This window comes from Rhinolophus sinicus, linkage group LG13, assembly GCF_036562045.2.
Source record: "Rhinolophus sinicus isolate RSC01 linkage group LG13, ASM3656204v1, whole genome shotgun sequence".
In the NCBI taxonomy this organism is placed as follows: Eukaryota; Metazoa; Chordata; class Mammalia; order Chiroptera; family Rhinolophidae; genus Rhinolophus; species Rhinolophus sinicus.
The window spans coordinates 55,092,491-55,114,049 of NC_133762.1; the positions used below are offsets into that span (position 1 = coordinate 55,092,491).

Here is a 21,559-nt window from a genome sequence, read left to right on the forward strand (position 1 = left end):
AGCCCAATTTTTGCTAGTGTAGCCACAGCAGTTATATTAGTGGCCAGTGGCTCACTGGTTACAGCTGATGGCCAACTAGCCACAGCTGATGGCCATTTACTACCTGAGCCAGCACCTTTCCACGTGAGGCCGAGAGCCTGGAAACTGCACTCCTGGCTCTGTGCCCACACTAACACTGCTGTAAGATGTAAAGGAAAGTTGTTAACAAGAGTAAATCTTAAGAGTTCTCATCACCAGGAGAAAATTTTTTCTTTTCTTCTTATTGTAGATCTATATGAAAAGATGGATGTTAGCTGGACCTATTGTGGTAATCATTTCATAATAAATGTATATCAAACCATCATGCTGTATGCACATTAATCTTATGCAGCGATGTATGTCAGTTGTTTCTCAATAAAACCAGGGGAGAAATGTTTTTTTTTTTGGTTTTTTTTTGAGAAATGTTTTTAATAAACTACTTATTAAAAACCCAATAGGTTAGTCTCTGGCAAAATTGTTTCTCTTGAGGCAGGCCTTATTAAGAAAAACAGAATACACTGTGCTCTGTTGTATTTCAAAATGGGTACTTCCCCCTCCTCTTGCTGGAAGCATGAGGGGATTTTTCTTTGATCCTTACTGTGAAAACCTGGTAGAGCTCCTGGAAGTAAAACTCACAAAAATGTGTCATGTTCTGGACCTGCCCAGACCCCGAGATTTTTCTCCGATTTGTCTGCACTGAGCCTCCAGCGATTTGTCAATTGCAGTTTGGATTTTTCTACCTGGCATTTGTTCCCAGAGCTTTCTGTTCATGGATTTCTGCTCTGATAAGTTGTGATTCTCTGTATCTGCCTGTTCATCTTTCCAATTTTGGGGGCAGCAGTTTGCCCTATGACCTCAGTTCTCTGATGGATTGAAGAAGAGTTGTTGATCCTCAGTTTGCTCAACTTTTTACTTGTTGTTAGGATACAGTAGTGACTTCCAATCTCCTTATGTGCTGGACTGGAAACGAGAAGTCCTCTTATATGCTTCTTTAATCTGGGAAATTCTTCATCATTGCTTCTTTAAATATATTCCCCTTTTATTTCTTTCCTCTCCTTCTACACTCCTAATACAGATATTGACACTACCGGATTTCCCTGAAAATAAGACCTAACCAGAAAATAAGCCCTAACATTTTTCAGGGTGCTTATAATATAAGCTCCACCCCAAAAATAAGTCCCAGTTAAGATCATCAGCCAGACGGATGCGTTTAGTATATCCGTTGCAACACACGATAAACATGTTGAATTACAACATAATATTACTATATAATTAAATAATGTTATTGACATTAATACTTAAAATAAATGATAATATAAATTATAATAAAGTATTTGTAAATACCGAAGGTAAATGACGAGAGGTAAATGCCTATGTAAACAGATGAACTCGAATTTATTGCTGAATGACCAATTGGAGCACAGACATAACACATGAATAATATGTGCACTTGATAACGAACGGACGTGGTTGTGTCTAACATGAATTTTCATAATTCAATACGTCGTGTGTTGTAATGGGTATAGTTAGTGCACTCGAGTGAAATAAACGTTTTCTGAATTTTGGTGCCTGCAATTTTTCGTCACTTTTGTGTGGACCGTCATTCTTACCTGTCATCATTTTTGTTGCTACTCCTGCCTCGTAAGTCTTCAATTAATACTTGATTTAATGGTACGTTAAAAAGGATTAATATTTCGACCCCCAGACAAGATGAGTGCAAAAAGAAAGAGCTATTCCATCGAGTACAAGAAAGAAATCGTGGAGGACTCCCAGGGCAACAGTCGCTTTTTGCAAAGAGAAGTTGGATCTCCGAATGGTCCAAAAATGGCGAGCAGAGCATGATAACCTCAGTCAACAAGTGGATGAGGGAAATGCTAAGAAGCGCAAGTGTGGGTCAGGTCAGCAACCATTATTTCCTGAGCTGGAAAACATCATCTGTGAATGGATTGCTGACAGGAGAGCAAAGACCTTGGTTGTGCGCAGGGCTGATATTCAAGCATTTGCCCTTGCAATGGCACCACAGTTAGAAATATCCCCAGAAGAATTCAAAGCATCACAACACTGGCTGGATGGCTTCCTTCAGCAATATGAACTGTCTCTAAGATCAACAACACTGTTCAAGCTGGAAGATACTGAAGTTATTAAATGTGCACTTGTATTCAAGTCCTTTGTTGATGGCATCGACCTTTCTAAACGCCCACTCTCCAACTTGATTGCTATGGATGAAACTGCAGTGTTTATGGGCCAAGGATCTCAAACAACAATTGATCAGAGGGGCGCCTCGTCAATCTACATTCCCTCCACTGGTTACAAAAGTGCACGTGTTACCTGTATTTTGGCCATTCGTCTGGATGGAAAGAAAGCCCCACCTCTAATCATCACTAAGGGCAAGAAAGATAAGGTTGAACGTGTTTCAGGCATTTATGTTCTTGAAACCAAAAAAGCCTGGTGCACACAAGCAGTTATAAGGAGGTGGGTCAATTTAATGCTGCCACTTGTTTTGCGAGGTGGCCAAAGAGGTCTGCTAGTCTGGGATTCAGCCAGTGCTCACCGCACTAAAGACATGAAGAACTTCCTTGCAGAGAGAAGACTAGATCAAGTAATGATTCCTTCAGGAATGACTGCCTATCTCCAGACTCTTGATATTGCAATAAATAAGCCATTCAAGGACCATTTGTGCATAGAAATCAATGACTACACTGACAATAGAATGGAGAGAAATCAGCGTGGAAATTTTGTGAAGCTAGCCTGCAAGAGGTCGTGACTTGGGTGAAGAATTCCTGGGATAAAATCACTGACAGCTGTGCTGCCAATGCATTACGAGCAGGCTACATGGACAAGAAAAAATAAGACATCACCCGAAAATAAGCCCTAATGTGTCTTGGAGCAAAAATTAATATAAGACCTGGTCTTATTTTCAGGGAAATATGATATTACTTATTTTCTTTATCTCTTCCTTTGCCTTTTTGAAGAGATCCTCAACCTTCCCTCACATCAGTTACTGAGTGCTTTATTTCAGTGATCATGTATTTACTATCTGATAATGAATAAGAAATGCTTCATAACTTCTCTATTGTTTCCAGTCTTTATTACCTTGGAGCCTATTTATTATGCTTTTTAAAAATAGCTTTATTGAGATACAATTCATATACCATACAATTCACCCATTTAAAGTGTGTAATTCAGTGGTTTCTAATATATTCATGGAGTTGTGTAACTGTAGTCATAATTAATTTTAGAACATTGTCATTACCCTAAAAAGAAACCCTGAACTCTAGCTGTTACTGCCCAGCCTCCCTTCTCCCCCCTTCCCCCCCACACACAGCAAGCCCCCATTAATCTTTCTGTCTCTATAGATTTACCTTTTCTGGACATTTCAGATAAATAGAATCATATAATATGTGGTATTTTCTGACTGCTTTCCTTCATTAGCATAATGTTTTCAAGATTCATCCATGTTGTAGCATATGTTAGTACCTCATTCCTTTTTATGGTTAAATAGTATCCCATGGTATCGATATATCACATTTTGTTCATCCATTCATCAGTTGATGCACACTGGGCTGTTTGCACTTTTTGGCTGTTGTGAATAATGCTTCTGTGAACATTTGTGTACAAGTTTTTATGTGGACATGTTTTCATTTTGTTACTGGCACAGGGGTCCTTGCCCCTCTCAGCATAGAAATTAAGAGAGTGGGCAAAACAGTTTTGTAGAGAGAATGCTTTATTAAAGTGAAAGCATGATGCAGAAAGGGAGCACACTCTGGATGAGAATGGATGTGGCTCCCCGAGGTTTACACATACAGTATTTTCATAGGCTCTTAGGGTTAGGGGCCATCCAAAGTATGTTGAGGTGGGTCCTTCCCTGCACTTGCACAGTATAACTACACGCTACTTCATATGTCACATGTCTCACTAACATCTTAAATCTCCACCTAGCAGTGTGTTTTTTACTATGAAAGGTTAACTTCGGACAGCTCTTTTAACTAATACGCAGGCATCACTTTAGGGACTTTCCTGGACCCACTTATTTCTGTTCTGCAATTATCCGCTCATTGTTTCTTACTGGCCGAGAGATGTGACTCAAGATTGTTTTCCCTAGCTGCAGGCTCCTGCTATGTGACTACTAACCACAGTTTCTCTTAGGTATGTACCTAGGAGTGGAATTGCCCAGTTAAATGGTAACATTCTTTTTAACTTTTTGAAGAACTGCCAGGCTGTTTTCCAAAATGGCTGCGCTATCTTACATTACCACCAGTGCTGTATGAAGATTCTGATTTCTCCACACATCCTTACCAATGCTTGTTATTTTGACTGTAGCCATCTGTCGTGCAGGGGACCCGGTGGGGTCTCTGGTCCCGCTCCCCACACAAGAACGCAGGATATGGTGAGGCCAAAAAGGAACACCCACGGAGCCATAGGTAGGGGAGTCATACCACTATATTCTCTCTGGCGGCACTATACTCTCACTGGAGGCTGGATCCACACTGTCCGCAAACCGCCATCCGCGCTTGCCAGCCCAGCCGCCATCTTCTTGCTAGGCCACACTTTCTCTCTTCTCTGCTAGCGTAGCCACAGCAGTTATATTGTGGCCAATGGCTCACTGGTTACAGCTGACGGCCAACTAGCCACAGCTGATGGCCATGCAATCACAGTTGGCCATTTACTACCTGAGCCAACACCTTTCTATGTGAGGCCGAGAGCCTGGAAACTGCTTTCTGGGGCTCCGCCCCCCACACCATCTTAGTGGGTATCAAGTGTTATCTCATTGTAGTGTTGATTTGCATTTCCCTGATGACTACTTATTGTGCTTTTAAAATAATTTTGTCTGTCTGGTAAATTACTCCTGCCTTTTCCAGTACAGTTTGTTTACTTTGCTATCTTTTTTGTTTTAACAACTTATTTACTTCTTGGTTTTATTCCTTGTGAATGCATTTTACCTTAGTAGTACCAGCTGCCTTTGCTGGCTGTATACACCTGGACGGAGGGGCAATAGCTTGCTTCCTAGCTTGTCACCCTCTTGGCAACTTTTGTAAAATGGGAGGCTCTGGGCTCCACCACTTCCCATTTTTCACCTTTTCCACATTTAGGGAACCTCCCCTCAGGGAACCTCCCAGGACATCTGGCCCCTGTGTTCCTTTTATCTCCCTATGCTGTTATTGCTGTGGGGTTATGGAATGCTCAAGGGCTGTCCTGAGGGTCTGTACCCTACATCTCAGGAATGCTCCAGCGCTGTTCTAATATCACCCCCCGCTAGGTAGCGCTTGCTGGCAAAGTGGTTTGGCAGAGATCCATCCAGAGCAGAGGAAGTGGCCTAAACAGGAAGCTCCCTCATCCCCATTGTGGTGCAGATCCTTTCTCTGCTCAAGGCTGCCCTTTGCCACCTTACCTGTACCCAGCCACCTTTGATCTCCCTTATGGTTTCTCACAACCTTTGTGTTCTGTCTTCCCTCTCACTTTTTGGCATCTCCCAGATTGGGTTTGGGGAAGGGACCCAGCAGCCCACCTACCTCTCCATTTGACCCAGAAGAAGCTCATTTAACATTTTCCAAACTTACTTGACTTTGGGGTGCTTTTTTCTCCACCATTTTGTTATTCAACTAACGTAAGTACTTCATATGTGTCAAGCACTATTCTACCTGGCGATACTGCAGTGAATGAAGACAGATAATGTCCCCCACCCTTAATGTAACTGCCATCTGTGAGCACGGAGATGACAGTACTAACTCCCTAAACAAGCAGGATCACCTCCGACAGGTTGAATGCTGTGGGGCAGTGGGGCAGAGCGCAGTGGCACCACTTTGGATGGGGTAGTTAAGGACAGACTTTCTGTGGAGGTTACACGTGAACCAAGTCCTGATCCACAAGGAAGAGCCAGGCTGAGGAAGGTTCTGGGCAGAAGGCCCCAGCCCAGGACCTAAGGCGGGAGTTAGTTTGGTGTATGAGGCTGGAACATAGTGATGACTGAGGAAGGGGATGGTGGGAGATGAGGCTACAGAGGGGCCAGATCCTGTGGGTCATGGACAAAGTTTGAATTGTATTATGAACATACAGTGGGAAGCCATGTAGGAGTTTCCATTATGGGAGGTGAATTTATTGGTTTTTAAAGGAGGAATCTGGTTTGTGTGGGGAAAGGATGATAATGGGGTGAGACTGGCAGGTAGCAGGGAGACTGATAGGAGGCAGTGATCTAGACAGAAGTTGAGGGTGGTTTAGATTTGGGAGAAAGCAGTGGCGATGGAAAGAAGTTGGGGTAGTATAAAACATCTATAACGTTCTCCAGGACTCATCTTGACACATTAACCAGGTAATATTTCATAGTCTAGTGTTTCAGATATCTATTGCTGTATTACAAACCATCCCAAAACTTAGTGGCTTAACACAATGACTAGTTAATATTTCTTCTGATTCTGTGGGTTGACTGGACTCAATGGGTGGTTCTTCTGTGGCTGCATTCAGCTGGGAGCAGGGTCAGGACTGGAATGAACACGATGGCCTCTCTTCCTCCAGAGCCTGTCTCCATGTGGCCTCTAGTCATTCAGTGGTCCAGCCTGGACACAAGGAGCTGGACTCAAGGAGGGAAAAAGTGGAAGCTGTCAGTCTTCTTAAGGCGTGGGCTCAGAAGTCCCAGAATGTTACGTCTGCCAATTCTGACTGATCAAAGCCTGTCACAGGCCCACCTAGATTCAAGGGAAGGGGAAATTGACTCTGCCTTTTGATATGAGGAACCACATGTACCAGAGGCAGGGGAAGAAATATTGGGGCCATATTTGAAACTATATACCACAGCTTTCAATTTCACTTTGAAACTTAAAGTCCTGGTAGAATTTCAAAGTTGGCCTTTGAAAGTTTTGGTGTCCAGTTTGGGACAATAATAGAGAACAAATTATAAAAGAAGGAATTCTTGCTCTTCTTCCAACAAAGTTATTTTCTAGGCTAAGAGCAAACTGATTCTACAAAAACAACTCAAGTTTCTAAACTTTATCCAACACTTGGCAAACTACTTTATAAATGTGCCTTTTACTCTTCCATCACATGTTCTCTTACTACATGACTGAGGGCTCTGGAGCAACACTCAGTGAAGAACAGACATCTCCACTTGGTTCCCAGTGCGAAACCCACCAGTTCAGTTAGGACACCTGCCTAAGGTGCAAAGACCACATCCTCATTGGACCTCTGGTGGAACCTCTCTACTATTGTGATTTCTTTTAGAATGTAATTTACATCAGGCCTACTTTTGTCAAACTTAACTCATTGCAGTGGAGACATATTATAATAAACCCATATACAGGTACAGCAAAAATTGGCCCTCATGGCTGGTTGAATAACGAACTATTCATAAAACATGACCCATGTGTATGTTACCTACACGTCACGAATGCTGTTTAATATTTGATGAACAAACTGACAGTGTAATATAGACAAAATGAAACCTAGAGAAGCTGTAAATTCAGTGCTCAATAATGCATTGCAGTCACTTAAATAACTTTACAATTTTTTGAGTTATTTTGATTTTAAACTATTGCGACCAGGATTAGTTTTGCATATCAAATTTTTTGTAAAAGTACCTATGAATTTTTTGTTGAAACTCGAGTTATTCAAACATACAATGTAAAAATACCTACTTTGTGACATAAAAATGCCTTAAGTACTAATTCTCTGTGGCATTAAACCAATCAATCCTTTGAGCAAGTTTATTTTTAAATAACCAGTGTTTCCTTCTCATAGACTGCCTTGCCATCCAGGAAAGGATTTCGGCACCAAAGCACCAAGTTTTTGTATCGTTTGGTGGGATCAGAAGATTTGGCTGTGGACCAGAGTATTGTCAGCCCTTACACGTCCCGGATCTTGAAACCGTACATCAGGTATGTGGAGAAAGGCTGTGAGGCCGAGCGTGTCATGAGAAGTAATGTTTGTGGTTTCTGCCCCCGCCCTCTGTGGGTGTGAACAAGTACCAAATCCCGCGAGCAAGGCATCTGTGTCCAGCCTCAGCTGTGACTTGTTTCAACTGTACTTTTTTGCAGAAAGGATAGTCCTTTGATGCAAACATAAAAAGCAAGGATAAATTAACTCTGTTAGATTTCATTATGATGATCATACTCATTGTTTTGTTTTAAATTTTTTTTTTTTAATTTATTTTTTAAATTTATTGGGGTGACAGTTGTTAGTAAAATTACATAGATTTCAGGTGTACAATTCTGTATTACATCATCTATGAATCCCATTGTGTGTTCACCACCCAGAATCAGTTCTCCTTCCTTCACCATATATTTGATCCCCCTTACCCTCACCTCCCACCCCCCATCCCCCTTACCCTCTGGTAACCACTAAACTATTGTCTGTGTCTATGAGTTTTTGTTTCTCATTTGTTTGTCTTGTTCTTTTGTTGTTTTTGGTTTATATACCACATATCAGTGAAATCACATGGTTCTCTGCTTTTTCTGTCTGACTTATTTCGCTCAGTGTTACTCTCTCAAGATCCATCCATGTTGTCACAAATGTTCCTATATCATCTTTTCTTAACCGCCGAATAGTATTCCATTGTGTATATATACCACAATTTCTTTATCCATTCATCTATCGAAGGACATTTTGGTTGTTTCCATGTCTTGGCCATCGTAAACAAAGCTGCAATGAACATTGGAGCTAACGTGTCTTTATGTATAAATGTTTTCAGATTTTTTGGGTAGATACCCAGGAGAGGGATTGCTGGGTCATATGGTAATTCTATTTGTAATTTTTTGAGGAACCTCCACACTGCCTTCCATAACGGCTGCACCAGTCTGCATTCCCACCAACAGTGTATGAGGGTTCTTTTTTCTCCACAGCCTCTCCAACACTTGTTACTATTTGTCTCGTTGATGATAGCCATTCTGACTGGGGTGAAGTGATATCTCATTGTGGTTTTTATTTGCATTTCTCTGATGATTAGTGATGTTGAGCATTTTTTCATATGTCTATTTGCCATTTGTATGTCCTCTTTGGAGAAATGTTTCTCCAGGTCCTCTGCCTATTTTTCAATTGGGTTGTTCGTTTTTTTGCTGTTGAGTTGCATGAGTTCCTTGTATATTTTGGATATTAGCCCTTTATCGGAGGCACTGTTTGGAAAAATCTTCTGCCGTTCAGTTGGTTGCCTCTTTATTTTGTTGATGGTTTCTTTTGCTGTGCAGAAGCTTTTAAGTTTCATATAGTCCCATTCGTTTATTTTAGCTTTCACTTCTATTTCCTTTGGAGTCAAATTCATAAAATGCTCTTTGAACCCAAGGTCCATAAGTTTAGTACCTAGGTTTTCTTCTATGCAGTTGATTGTGTCAGGTCTTATGCTTAAGTCTTTGATCCATTTTGAATTAATTTTGGTACATGGTGACAAATAGCAGTCCAGTTTCATTCTTTTGCACGTGGCTATCCAATTCTCCCAGCACCATTTATTGAAGAGGCTGTCTTTTCCTCCATTGTATGTTTTAGCTTCTTTGTCAAAAATTATCTGTCCATATTTATGTGGTTTTATTTCTGGGTTCTCAATTCTATTCCATTGGTCTATGTGTCTGTTTTTCTGCCAATACCATGCTGTTTTGATTATTGTAGCCCTGTAGTAAAAGCCAAAGTCAGGGAGTGTGATACCTCCATTATTGTTTTTTCTTAAGATTGCTTTGGCTATTCGGGGTCTTTTGTGGTTACAAAAAAATCTGATGATGTTTTGTCCTATTTCTTTAAAAAATGCCATTGTGATTTTGATGGGAATTGCATTGAATCTGTATATTTCTTTGGGTAATATAGCCATTTTAACTATGTTGATTCTTCCAATCCATGAGCACGGAATGTTTTTCCATTTCTTTGTGTCTTCTTCAATTTCTTTTAAAAATGTCTTGAAGTTTTCAGCATATAGGTCTTTCACATCCTTGGTTAAGTTTATTCCTAGGTATTTTATTCTTTTTGCTGCAATTGCAAAAGGAATTTTTTTTTTATTTCTTTTTCTGAGATTTCATTGTTAGTATATAGGAAAGCAGTGGACTTTTGTACGTTGATTTTGTAGCCAGCAACTTTACTGTATTCGTTGATTGTTTCTAATAGCTTTTTGGTGGAGTCTTTAGGGTTTTCTATATATAGCATCATGTCATCTGCAAAGAGTGATAATTTAACTTCTTCATTCGCAATTTGGATGCCTTTTATTTCTTTCTCTTGCCTGATTGCTCTGGCAAGGACTTCCAACACTATGTTGAAAAGCAGAGGTGTTAGGGGACAGCCCTGTTGTGTTCCTGAACATAGAGCAAAGGGCTTCAGCTTTTCACCATTAATTTTGAGATTAGTAGAGGGCTTGTCATATATGGCCTTTATTATGTTAAGGTATTTTCCTTCTATACCTATTTTATTAAGTGTTTTAATCATAAATGGATGTTGTATCTTGTCAAATGCTTTTTCTGCATCAATTGATATAATCATATGATTTTTGTCCTTTATTTTGTTTACATGCTGTATCACATTGATGGATTTGCAGATGTTGAACCATCCTTGTGCCCTGGGGATGAACCCCACTTGGTAGTGATGAATAATCTTTTTAATGCATTGTTGTATTCGATTTGCTAGAATTTTATTTAGGATTTTTGCATCTGTATTCATCAGAGATATTGGTCTGTAGTTTTCTTTTTTTGTGCTGTCCTTACCAGGTTTTGGTATCAGGGTAATGTTGGCCTCATAAAATGAGTTAGGGAGTACTGTCTCTTCTTCAGTTTTTTGGAAGAGTTTGTGCAGGATTGGTATTAGATCCTCTTTGAAGGTTTGGTAGAATTCACTAGTGAAGCCATCTGGTCCCGGACTTTTGCTTTTGGGAAGGTTTTGGATGACTGATTCAATTTCGTTACTGGTGATCGGTCTGTTTAGATTTTCCAGTTCTTCATGGTTCAGCCTTGGAAGGCTATATGTTTCTAAGAACTTGTCCATTTCTTCTAGGTTATTGAATTTGGTGGCATATAGTCCTTCATAGTATTCTTGGATGATCCTTTGTATTTCTGTGGTGTTCGTGATAACTTCCCCTTTTTCGTTTCTGATTTTGTTAATTAGTGTCTTCTCTCTTTTTATCTTAGTGAGTCTAGCCAAGGGTTTGTCAATTTTGTTAATCTTTTCAAAGAACCAGCTCTTTGTCACATTAATTTTTTCTATTGTCTTTTTGTTCTCTATTTCATTTAGTTCTGCTCTGATTTTGTTATTTCCTTTCTTCTGCTGACCTTGGGTTTCACTTGTTCTTCTTTTTCTAGTTCTTTAAGGTGTAACATGAGGTTATTTATTTGGGATTTTTCTTGTTTCTTGAGATAGGCCTGTAATGATATAAATTTCCCTCTTAAAACTGCTTTCACTGCATCCCCAAAATTTTGGTAGGATGTATTTTCATTGTCATTTGTTTCTATGTATCTTTTGATCTCTCCTCTAATTTCTTCTTTGACCCAGTCCTTCTTTAAAAGTATGTTGTTTAATCTCCATGTATTTGTGTTTTTCCTGCTTTCTTTTTGCAGTTGATATCCAATTTCAAAGCCTTGTGATCAGAGAATATGCTTGGTATGATTTCAATCTTCTTAAATTTGCTGAGACTGATTTTATGTCCCAATATATGGTCTATCCTTGAGAATGTTCCATGTACACTAGAAAAGAATGTATAGTCTGATGTTTTAGGATGAAGTGCTCTATAAATGTCAATTATGTCCATTTCATCTAATGTGTCATTTAGGGCTGCTATTTCGTTATTTATTTTCTGTTTGGATGATCTATCCATAGCTGTCAATGATGTATTTAAGTCCCCTAGTATAATTGTGTTTTGGTCAATTTCTCCCTTTAGTTCTGTTAGTAGTTGCTTGGTGTATTTGGGTGCTCCCTGATTGGGGGCATAAATATTGATGACTGTTATGTCTTCTTGTTGTATAGTTCCCTTCACCATTATGAAATGTCCATCTTTGTCTCTTGTTATCTTTTTCACCTTGAAGTCTGTTTCATCTGATATCATTATGGCTACACCTGATTTTCTCTGGGTACCATTTGCTTGGAGTGTCAATTTCCACCCTTTCACTTTGAGTCTATGCTTGTCCTTGTAGCTGAGATGTGTCTGTTGGAGACAGCATGTGGTTGGGTTTAGTTTTTTGATCCAATCTGCTACTCTGTGCCTTTTTATTGGTGAGTTCAGTCCATTTCCTTTTAGGGTGATTATTGATATGTGAGGATTTCCTGTCATTCTATCTTTAGTTTTCTGGTAAGGCTGTGTCTCCATTGTTTCTTTGCCTTTTTGTTGTTGTCTATTATTTCTGTGTGGTGGTATTCTATGATGTTTCCCTCTGTTTCTTCTTTTATTACAGTACATATTTCAGTTCTGGATTTTTTTTGAGTGGTTACCCTTAAGTTTATTTAAAAGAAAGTTTGATATTTAGAGTATTCCATTTTCTTCAGCATGCTTTCTCCATTCCCATATTCCAGTTCAGGCCTTTACTCTCCCCCTTTTTATGTTTTAGTTGCCACAAATTGTCCCTGTTGATGGTGGTTGAATAGCCTCCTTTAGTATTTCTTGTAGTGCAGGTCGTGTATTAGAGAATTCCCTCCGCTTCTCTATGTCTGGAAAGGTCTTTATTCCTCCTTCATATTTAAAGGATATCTTTGCTGGATATATTATTCTTGGGTCATGATTTCTCTCTTTCAATAGTTTGAATATTTGATTCCACTCCCTCCTGGTTGTAGAGTTTCTGCTGAAAAATCTGATGATAATCTAATGGGCTTTCCTTTGTAAGTTACTGTCTTCTTTTCCCTGGCTGCCTTGAGGATTCTTTCTTTTCTGTTGATTTTAGGCATCTTCAATACAATGTGCCTTGCAGAAGGCCTGTTAGGATTGAGGTAATTCTGTGTTCTATTTGCTTCTTGGATTCGAGGGTCCAGTTCTCTCCACAAGTTTGGGAAGTTCTCATCGATAATTTATTTGAATATATTCTCTGTTCCCTTCTCTCTTTCTTCTCCTTCTGGTATGTCCATTATTCTTATATTGCTCTTTCTGATGGAGTCAGAAAGTTCTTGTAGAATTCTTTCATTTCTTTTAAGTCTCAAGTCTCTTTCTTCTTCCATCTGTGTAATTTCCAGGTTTCTATCTTCGATGTCACTGATTCTTTCCTCCATCTGGTCAACTCTACTACCTAAGCTGGTTATTTCATTCTTAATTTCTTCTATTGAGTTCTTAATCTCCAGAAATTCTATTTGGTTCTTTTTTAAAATTTCAATGTCTTTCGTAAAATGCTCATGCTGTTCTTTGATTGTGTTTCTGAGTTCATTTAACTGCCTATCTGTGTTTTCTTGTATCTCGTTGAGTTTTTTCAGAACTGCAATCTTGAATTCTCTGTCATTTAAGTCACATATTTCTGTATCTTTAAGTGCCTTTTCTAGAGACTTTTCACTTTCTTTCTGAGCTATCTTGTTGCCTTGGTTATTCATGGCAATTACTGATTTACTATTTCTCTTCCTAGACATCTACAGGAGTGGCTTCTGCAACAGGTTGATAGGAAGAGGTCTTTCTTTTGTTTTCTAGTACTTGTTGGTAGAATGTTTTATTTTTTCTCCGACTGCAGCCTATTTTTCCTCTCTGACACGGTAGTGCTGTTTTCTCTGCACTATTCCAGCTTCTCACACAATGGGGGGATTCCCTGGGATACGGGCTTCTCCTCTGTTAGTAGTTCACCTGGGTCACAGGGCACAGTGTCCATGTGGGTATGCGGAGAGCTTTTGATGTTCCAAAGCTCTTCCAGCTCCAGATACAGAGCCCATATGTTTCAGCAGTTCTGTTTACTCCTGCAGGGATCCCCCAGATAGGTGGGGCCAGGGGCGGGGTGAGTTGTGAGAGGTGGTCCAGAGCAATGGTGACCACCACCACAGCTGGTCCTGCTTCCACAGCTCCCTCCCCTTTGCCGGAACTAGTTGGGCTGCGAATTTTTGTCTGTGGTCCACAGTTCTCAGAACAGCAAATATTCTGTTATTTGATCTGACACTGCTACTGTTCTGTTTTTAGCACCGGGCAGTGGGGGCAGGGCGAGCTCTGGGAGGGTAGGGAGGGGGTGGCTAGTCTTGGTGCCTAAGGCTTCCGTTCTCTGCTCGGCAGTGAGGGCTTAAACCACCGTTTTCAGCCTTCTTCCCTCAGTCTTTTCTCCGAGGTCTCTGCCATGAGTGTTGGATTCAGCGGTGTCATATGCTGTCCCCTCAGCCCTGTGGAGCCCGGGCGGAGCCCTAGCAGTCCGAGTTCTTCCCTCTCCCGCAGCTGCGGTAGTTCCGGGAAGCAGCGAGCTCGGAGCACTGAGCTAGGTCTGCGTCCTGCGCCCGCGCGGCTCCGTCTCTGCATTTGTCCCTTTTCTCCTCCCCCGCTCACGCGATTCACCCACCTGTAGGTGCCTTCGGTAGTCGGCCTTTTCGTCTTGCCTGTCTGCTGTGCAGGGACTCCTTTGTGGAGTTATTGTTGTTCAATTCGTTGTAAATTCCAGGGGAGCTTCACAGAGGCTCACCTCATGCCGCCATTTTTCCCCATCCTAGCTATATACCTGTTTTAAATTTTAAAGTTACATATATTGAATAATCTGTGAAATAAAAAAAAAATGGGAGAGATGTCTCAATTGGGCCTAAATCTGGACTAGATGTTGGGACCATTTCTGATGAATGGTCCTGGCTGTGCTGTGGAAGCTGAACTGATGAGAGACCCCAGTCTTGGCTGTCTCGGCTGGTTGACAGAGCTCGTCGTCTTAGTTGCCCATCCAGGCTGTGCAGCTCCATAGTCACCTGATGCTTCTTGCCTGGCACTGCCTCCTAGGCAGACATGTGGAAAGGCAGTGTGTGAGCCTGCTCCATTCCCCTGGTCTCTGATGCTTCTCAGCTGCCCTGGCAGAGTTGGGCGTTACCTGCCCTGGGCTCTGTCCTGGTCAGAGCACTCGGAAGATTAAATTAGGATGCTGTTTCTATTTCCTCCCTCTGTTCATAAGGCTTACCAGCATGAGTAGAGTTCCTGGTGGGTACAGAGGGGTTTGGTCTGACAATGTTAATAGAGTAAATTTTAAGTTCATACCAGAAAAGTATTGTAGCTGTTATCAAGCTAGCTGCCATTTAAAGTACTGCAACATAGTTCAAAATTTCAAGTAGATCAAAAAGTTTATGTGAACCAAATGGCTAGGCATAATAGTGTATTTTTTGTTTTTGTTTTTTAATTTCTTTATTTTCGGTGGTACTGGAGGCGTGATTATGAAACAAAGCCACCCAAACTGCAACTCCTGTCACAGATTCGTTCCTACCTGCACAGAAGTGACCCTCATTGGATACCGGAGTCTGATGCACCGCTCGATTACTGCTACGTCCGGCCAAATCACATCCCAACGATAAACTCTATGTGTCAGGAGTTTTTCTGGCCTGGTATGTCCCCCACCCCCAAAACTGGGAAGATCAGTTTTCTGTATAGTTCACTTTAGTAATTTTTAAAATTAGTGTATGTCATGTAACTCTAAAATCTTTGCTTATATGATTTCATTCAGTTTCTCTCTACTAATATTAAAATATAAACACCTCTTTCTTTCCTAAGATCAAGAAGAAACCTGAAATTAAAGTAATAAACAGTGTTTTTATTTGTTTCTCTTCCCTGTTTGTCTCTGCTTCCAGAATAAAAGATTCACCCTGTTTGCTTCTACATATGTTTAGATATAAGCTAATGTCTATCAGTTGTACACAGACTGGTAGCTGGGGCTTTTGGACACTTTTGATTTTTGCTTAATAATTCTGTATGCTTTGTTTAGTTAGCTGTTCCTTACAGAGTATTAATACAACCAAAAGGTGTTTTTAGAGAGCGAAATACCCCAGTCACAGAATTTGAAAGTAAGAATAAACTCAGTATGATTTGTTGTTTTATCAGCTTTAACATACTGTTTCTAAAGACCAAAGCCATCAATTAAAGGAACACATTTTCATTGCTAAATATAAACACATTCTTTGTGGATCTGCTTTATTGCTCTGTTTTGAAATGTGAAGGAAATAATGTATTTCTTCCAGGTGTAGGTAAGAGTTCATCAGGATGAGAGCTTTGTCATCTTTATTGTCTGATAATCATGTGACAGTGCATGTGGTAGCAGAGCTGTGCTCGCTCTTTTGGGAGTGATATGGGGGCTGAGAGGAACGTTCTGGGAGCATTCACTGCTCTCTGCCCTTAGATTAGGTGCCTTCCATACATTATGGAAGGAATTATTGTTTATTTAACCTCCTTATTATAAAATACAGTATTTGTACAAAAGAGCTTATGCATTGAATATCCCTAAGGTAAAGAATACAATGATACAGACAGTCTCAGGAGATCTTTATTCCAGCTCTGTGAAGTATAGATACACTCTCTTAAATATTGTAGAAACCGAGGCTGAGACATTTAGAGACGTGCCCGCTGATACCTGTGGCCAAGGAGGCTGAGTTCAAAGTCAGGTGTGTCCAGTTGTGAACCTCTGTGCGCTTTCTACTATCCACCCTGTCCTGCCTCTCTTCTTTTAACATGTGTGCTTAGAAAAGATGATGTTAATTTTGATATTTTTCTAAAATTCACTTCTATTTTTATGAGCTGAACGTGTGGTATCTATGGTAATACTTTGTCTTATTTTTTTGTTTTGTTTTGTTTTTTTTCTTAGCACGCAGGTGTAGCTGTAAGTACAGGCTGAACAACTTGGTATGCATTAATGCCAAAAGGCACACGGTTTTAATCTCCAGTTATCTGTTTTCTTTAGGCATTGACCTGTCTGAGTGCCTGCAGTACCCAGACTTCAGTGTTGTTGTCTTGTATAAGAAGGTCATCATTGCCTTTGGCTTCATGGTTCCCGACGTGAAGTACAATGAAGCTTACATTTCATTTCTGTTTGTCCATCCTGAATGGAGAAGAGCAGGGATTGCAACTTTCATGATTTATCATCTGATTCAGGTATTTTGTCTGTGCTCATCCTCTGCCCACTTGTCTCTGGGCTCTTTCGAAAGACTTGGAAGAGGGGAGAAACTGAGTGGGGGCCCTCCCAGCACGGCCCAGTGGAATGTGAGACCAAGTGAAAGAAAGCCAGTCACCATCATTCGTGAGGTTATTAAAACAGACAAAAATCTTCGCCCCTCTAAAATAAGATTACCATTTAGATCTAGGTTTCAAAGAAGCCAGTTTGTGAACATATATAGTAAATAAAATGAGAAAATAGCAAAAGTGAGAGCCTGAAGCACTTACACTGTCCAAATTGGTAACGCTGTTGCTCTTAGATTCAGCTCCGCCAGACTCTGAGAAGTGAAAGTGGGACATTTTAGTTTTTAAGGACTTAAACATTTTAGCTAAACTGTATCAATCAGCAGTACATATTCTATTGCTGATTGTTTTTACTGTCACTGTATAAGCTGGTGTGAACCTTCTAAGACTTGATTCTAATATTTAATTATAATTTATCCTTTGATATATCTGTAAAGAAAATATACTGTATATTTATATACTAACATCAGAAAAACATGCAAGGATTTTCACCCCCAGAAATTTTCTGGTAGCTTTTATTTAGAAACTATTTGATATGGATGATTTTGTGTTACTGGTCAAGATTCTTTTTTTGGGGGGTGGGGGGATTTTTATTAGGTTGGTGCAAAAGTAATTGCAGTTTTTGCAATTATTTTTAACCTTTTAAACTGCAATTACTTTTGCACCAACCTATACTATTGAAGTATAATTGACATGCAACATTATATTAATTTCAGATGTATAACATGACGATTTGATTTTTGTGTACATTGTGAAATGATTAAGTCTAGTTAACATCCATCACCATACATAGTTATAAAATTTTGTTTTTCTTATGATGAGAATTTTTAAGATTTACTTTCTTAGCAACTATCAAATATGCAATACAGTATTAACTATAGTTGCCATGCTGTACATTACATCCCATGACTTATTTTTTTTAATTGGAAGTTGGTATCTTTTGATTTCCTTCACTCATTCTGTCCACCCCCCATCCCCCACCTTTGGCAACCACCAGTCTGTATTCTGTATCTATAAGCTTGGTTTTTTTTTAGGATTCCTTTTAAATAGATGGAGATGATAAAATGTTGTTTTTCTGGTTTTTAATGAAACTTGCTCAATAATTCCCAAGTGTTGGCAGGAACCTTGAGAACCGTCTTCCTAGGAATTGCTTTCTTCTCTCTTCTTGTGGGAATTAATATGTGCTGCTGTGGTTGTCTTGAACTGAGACCTTCTCAGTTACTTCTACCGTGTTCCTCCTTTACTCTGCCCCACTCCACTCAGAATTGACCTCTACTCTGTATTCATCCTTCTGTCCTAGCAGAACACCTACAGGATTTCTGCCTTTCCTTTCACTGGCAAGAGCTTGAGGGCAGGGCAGGGATGACAGTTTTGCGTGTGCCTGATACAAGGCCTGGCCCCGGCAGTCCTCAAAGAGCATTCCCTGGGTGGGAGGAGTGTTCATCTTTATATGTGGGTGCCTGGCCTCCAGCCAGACCACACTCATAGGCCAACACAGCCCTACTCAGTCAGTCAGTAGTACTGGGTGGTGGCCATGGTCAGACTGCATATTTGCAGTGTAAAGAACACTAGCCTCACCCCACAACATTTATTTTATACACACTCACAACACACTCTTGTCCTTGGTATACTAGTAGTTCTTTCTAGTCTTAAAAAGCACCTTTGGATGAAGAATGTGAATTTAAGAGAGAAAAAGAACGTAGTTGTCTACCTTTGACAACATTCTTAAATAGAGGCTGTTAGGAACCATGGACGGTAAAATCCAAGGACCTTATCAACCTCAGTATTTCAGTGCCTTCCTCATTGAAAAGTTCTTTATTTATATGACTTTTGGGGTCCTTTACTCTGTAGCTAAAGAATCTAAGGACTCACCTTAGACTGGTAGAACGATTATTACTCTTTCCCCTAGGATTGGGCCAATGCTAAATATAGAAATCTCAGTTCTGAGGATGGGAGGAATGGGCGGTACACTTTGGGATTCAGAAGGCCTATATAGGCTCTTTAAATGAAAGTCTTAATATTTCATATCTGGCACATAATTTAACATATTTTTCTACTCGATCTGGGAAAGGAATTGTTAACATTCCCTTGCAGGATAAAATCTAGTTTTTAAAAGCAGGACTTCTTATCTTGTTTGCTGTTTCTTCAAGATTGTCATAGTGTTTGGTATTGATATGTTTGACATATTTAAATATAATTTAATTATAAATAATACAGTTGACAATACAATATCCCACTTGGCCCTTTGCTTCGGAGAGAAAAAGAACACGTAGCATACCATCAATTTCCTTAGTCTTGATGTGTGTTTTCGTGAATGTTTTGATCAGCAGCAAAATGTCATTCGGTTTCCAGCTGTTGCTAGGTGTTGCAATGTCTCAGCTCCAGTCCCTGACTTCTCCGGTTTCCATAACTATCTATACTTAAAAGAGTTTCTTCACCTACTCATTTTCCCTCGGGCTTTCTCCTTTTCATCTTGTATTTTTCCACTCTTTTGACAGACCTGCATGGGCAAGGATGTAACCCTTCACGTCTCAGCAAGCAACCCCGCTATGCTGCTGTACCAGAAGTTTGGATTCAAGACTGAAGAATACGTTTTAGATTTTTATGATAAGTATTACTCCTTGGAGAGCACAGAGTGTAAACATGCATTCTTTCTGAGGCTCCGACGCTGATGTGGGTTGAATACAGCTCTTCACAGACAGACGGGTCTCCACATAGACCTTACTCATTTCACTGTGTGTTCTAATCTTCTCTGTGATTAGACATTCATTCAAACCTCTCAATGAGATGAGAAAAGAGGTGGGCAGTGGAATGAGTAGTGGGCAGCCCTTCAGCAAAATCGCTGTCCAGTCCTTCCTGGAGAGGCCTCCGACCCATATCTTGGGACTCCACAAACTGAAAAATGCTGCTGTCCTCCTGCCACCTGACGGTTTGCAAGAACAAAAGAGTACCCAAACTGATACTCTTGGTGAGAGAGAATCTGTCCTAATGTAAAGGATGAGCACATGTGATCGCTATTAAAGATTCATGCAGTACCTGAGAGGCACTATCCTGTTTTGGGATGATGAGAAATTATGGGATGATTACATAAAGGGATGCCAATCCTTTTCCCAGCTTGATGTGTTATTGTTGAACCTAGTAGGACTTCTAGGGCACTGAGATTCTATTATCTCTCTGTGACTTTGGTCACAGTCAAAATAAACGAAATGTTTGTGTCTACCTGTTGCGTTACCTGTTCTGCGGTTAGTATCTCCCGCGTGGGGCTTGGCCTGGGAGTAGAGATCTCCTTGTCGCCATGCCTGTGAAGTTGGTTTGGGTTGGAATGGCTGAGCAGGCTGCTTTTAGATTGTACCACTGGATGGAGCTGTGCAGTGATGGAAGGAGAACTGGCTGTGAACAGACCTGTATTGTCTGCATTACTAGGCTGTTTGGTGTGTGTGTGTGGAGGTCTTGGGGATGGTCTCAGGTTTTTGGAATCTGACAGGAGCATTTCCAAAAGCATTAGATGTCCTCAAATAAAAATCTTTCCTTGTAACAACCTATGGCTGGAGTGTCAATCTTATCAGTTTGCTTTCAATCTCTCTTTAATTAAGAGCAGTGGTTCTTAATTTTGGGGGACATGGATCCCTTTGAGAATCCAAAGAAAACTAAATACTTTCTAGAAAACTGTGCACATTTAAAGTTTTGGATCAGAGATCTGTGGACCACAAATGAGGAACTTCTGCTGTAGAGGCTGTACTTAGAGCCAACGTGAATCCGCTTGTGCATGGGGAATGCATCATGCTCCCGTGAAGATGATCTGCAAGTTGTGCTGTCGCTTGTCTCTACCTACCAGGTTCAGGGCTCCTGAGAGCCAAGGCTGCCACCCGCTTTGTCCTCCCCAGCACTTGGCCCAGGGCCAGACGTGGACAATCACTGTTGTCAGGTTCCCCACAGTGATGGTCTGCCTCCTCTGGACTCCTTATCGTCTTCCTCCCCTTCCAGAGAGTTAAACCAGCACTTCCCAGCTTTGCCCTTCAAGGACCCAGCAGAGAGGGTGAGACCAGCTGTCACCTGACATGCACTCGTGTCCTCTAAGATTAATTAAAACTGGAAGTATGTTATATTCTACTCGTTAAGTATATCTGTTTTAATGTTAAAATAATGGATTTTTTAACCCCAAGCTTCAGGTAGTGTTGACACTCTAGAAAGATGGGCAGTTTGAGCCTCTGCTCAGACAAGCCCCCAGGGTGCAGCGTAGAGCTGCAGTCTTGTTCTTTTCCTCAGCAGTGACACTATAGGGGTTCAACACAGCCCTGTATTCACTTTGAATGACACTTATGATTTGAGTCATTTTAAGAATTTCGAGGGGAAAATGAGTATAGTTGAAAAGCAAACATATTACTCAGTGTCGTGCAGGGCTCCCGGCGGGGTCTCTGCTCCCGCTCCCCATACAAGAACGCAGGATATGGTGAGGCCAAAAAGGAACACCCACGGAGCCATAGGTAGGGGAGTCATACCACTATATTCTCT

At 40.6% G+C, this 21,559-nt stretch overlaps 1 protein-coding gene across 2 annotated transcripts in view; it reads left to right on the plus strand.

The window, feature by feature from the left end:
• Nucleotides 1-20,585, plus strand: part of KAT14 (lysine acetyltransferase 14) — a 41,259-nt gene extending 20,674 nt beyond the window's left edge. For both annotated transcript variants that reach the window (XM_019710719.2, XM_019710721.2), the window contains exons 7-10: nt 7,747-7,883; nt 15,251-15,426; nt 16,773-16,963; nt 19,546-20,585. In XM_019710719.2, the coding sequence (XP_019566278.1) occupies nt 7,747-7,883; nt 15,251-15,426; nt 16,773-16,963; nt 19,546-19,719 (678 nt within the window). In that variant the 3' untranslated portion in view covers nt 19,720-20,585. The remainder of the gene's footprint in view (nt 1-7,746; nt 7,884-15,250; nt 15,427-16,772; nt 16,964-19,545) is intronic.
• Nucleotides 20,586-21,559: the final 974 nt, after the last annotated feature.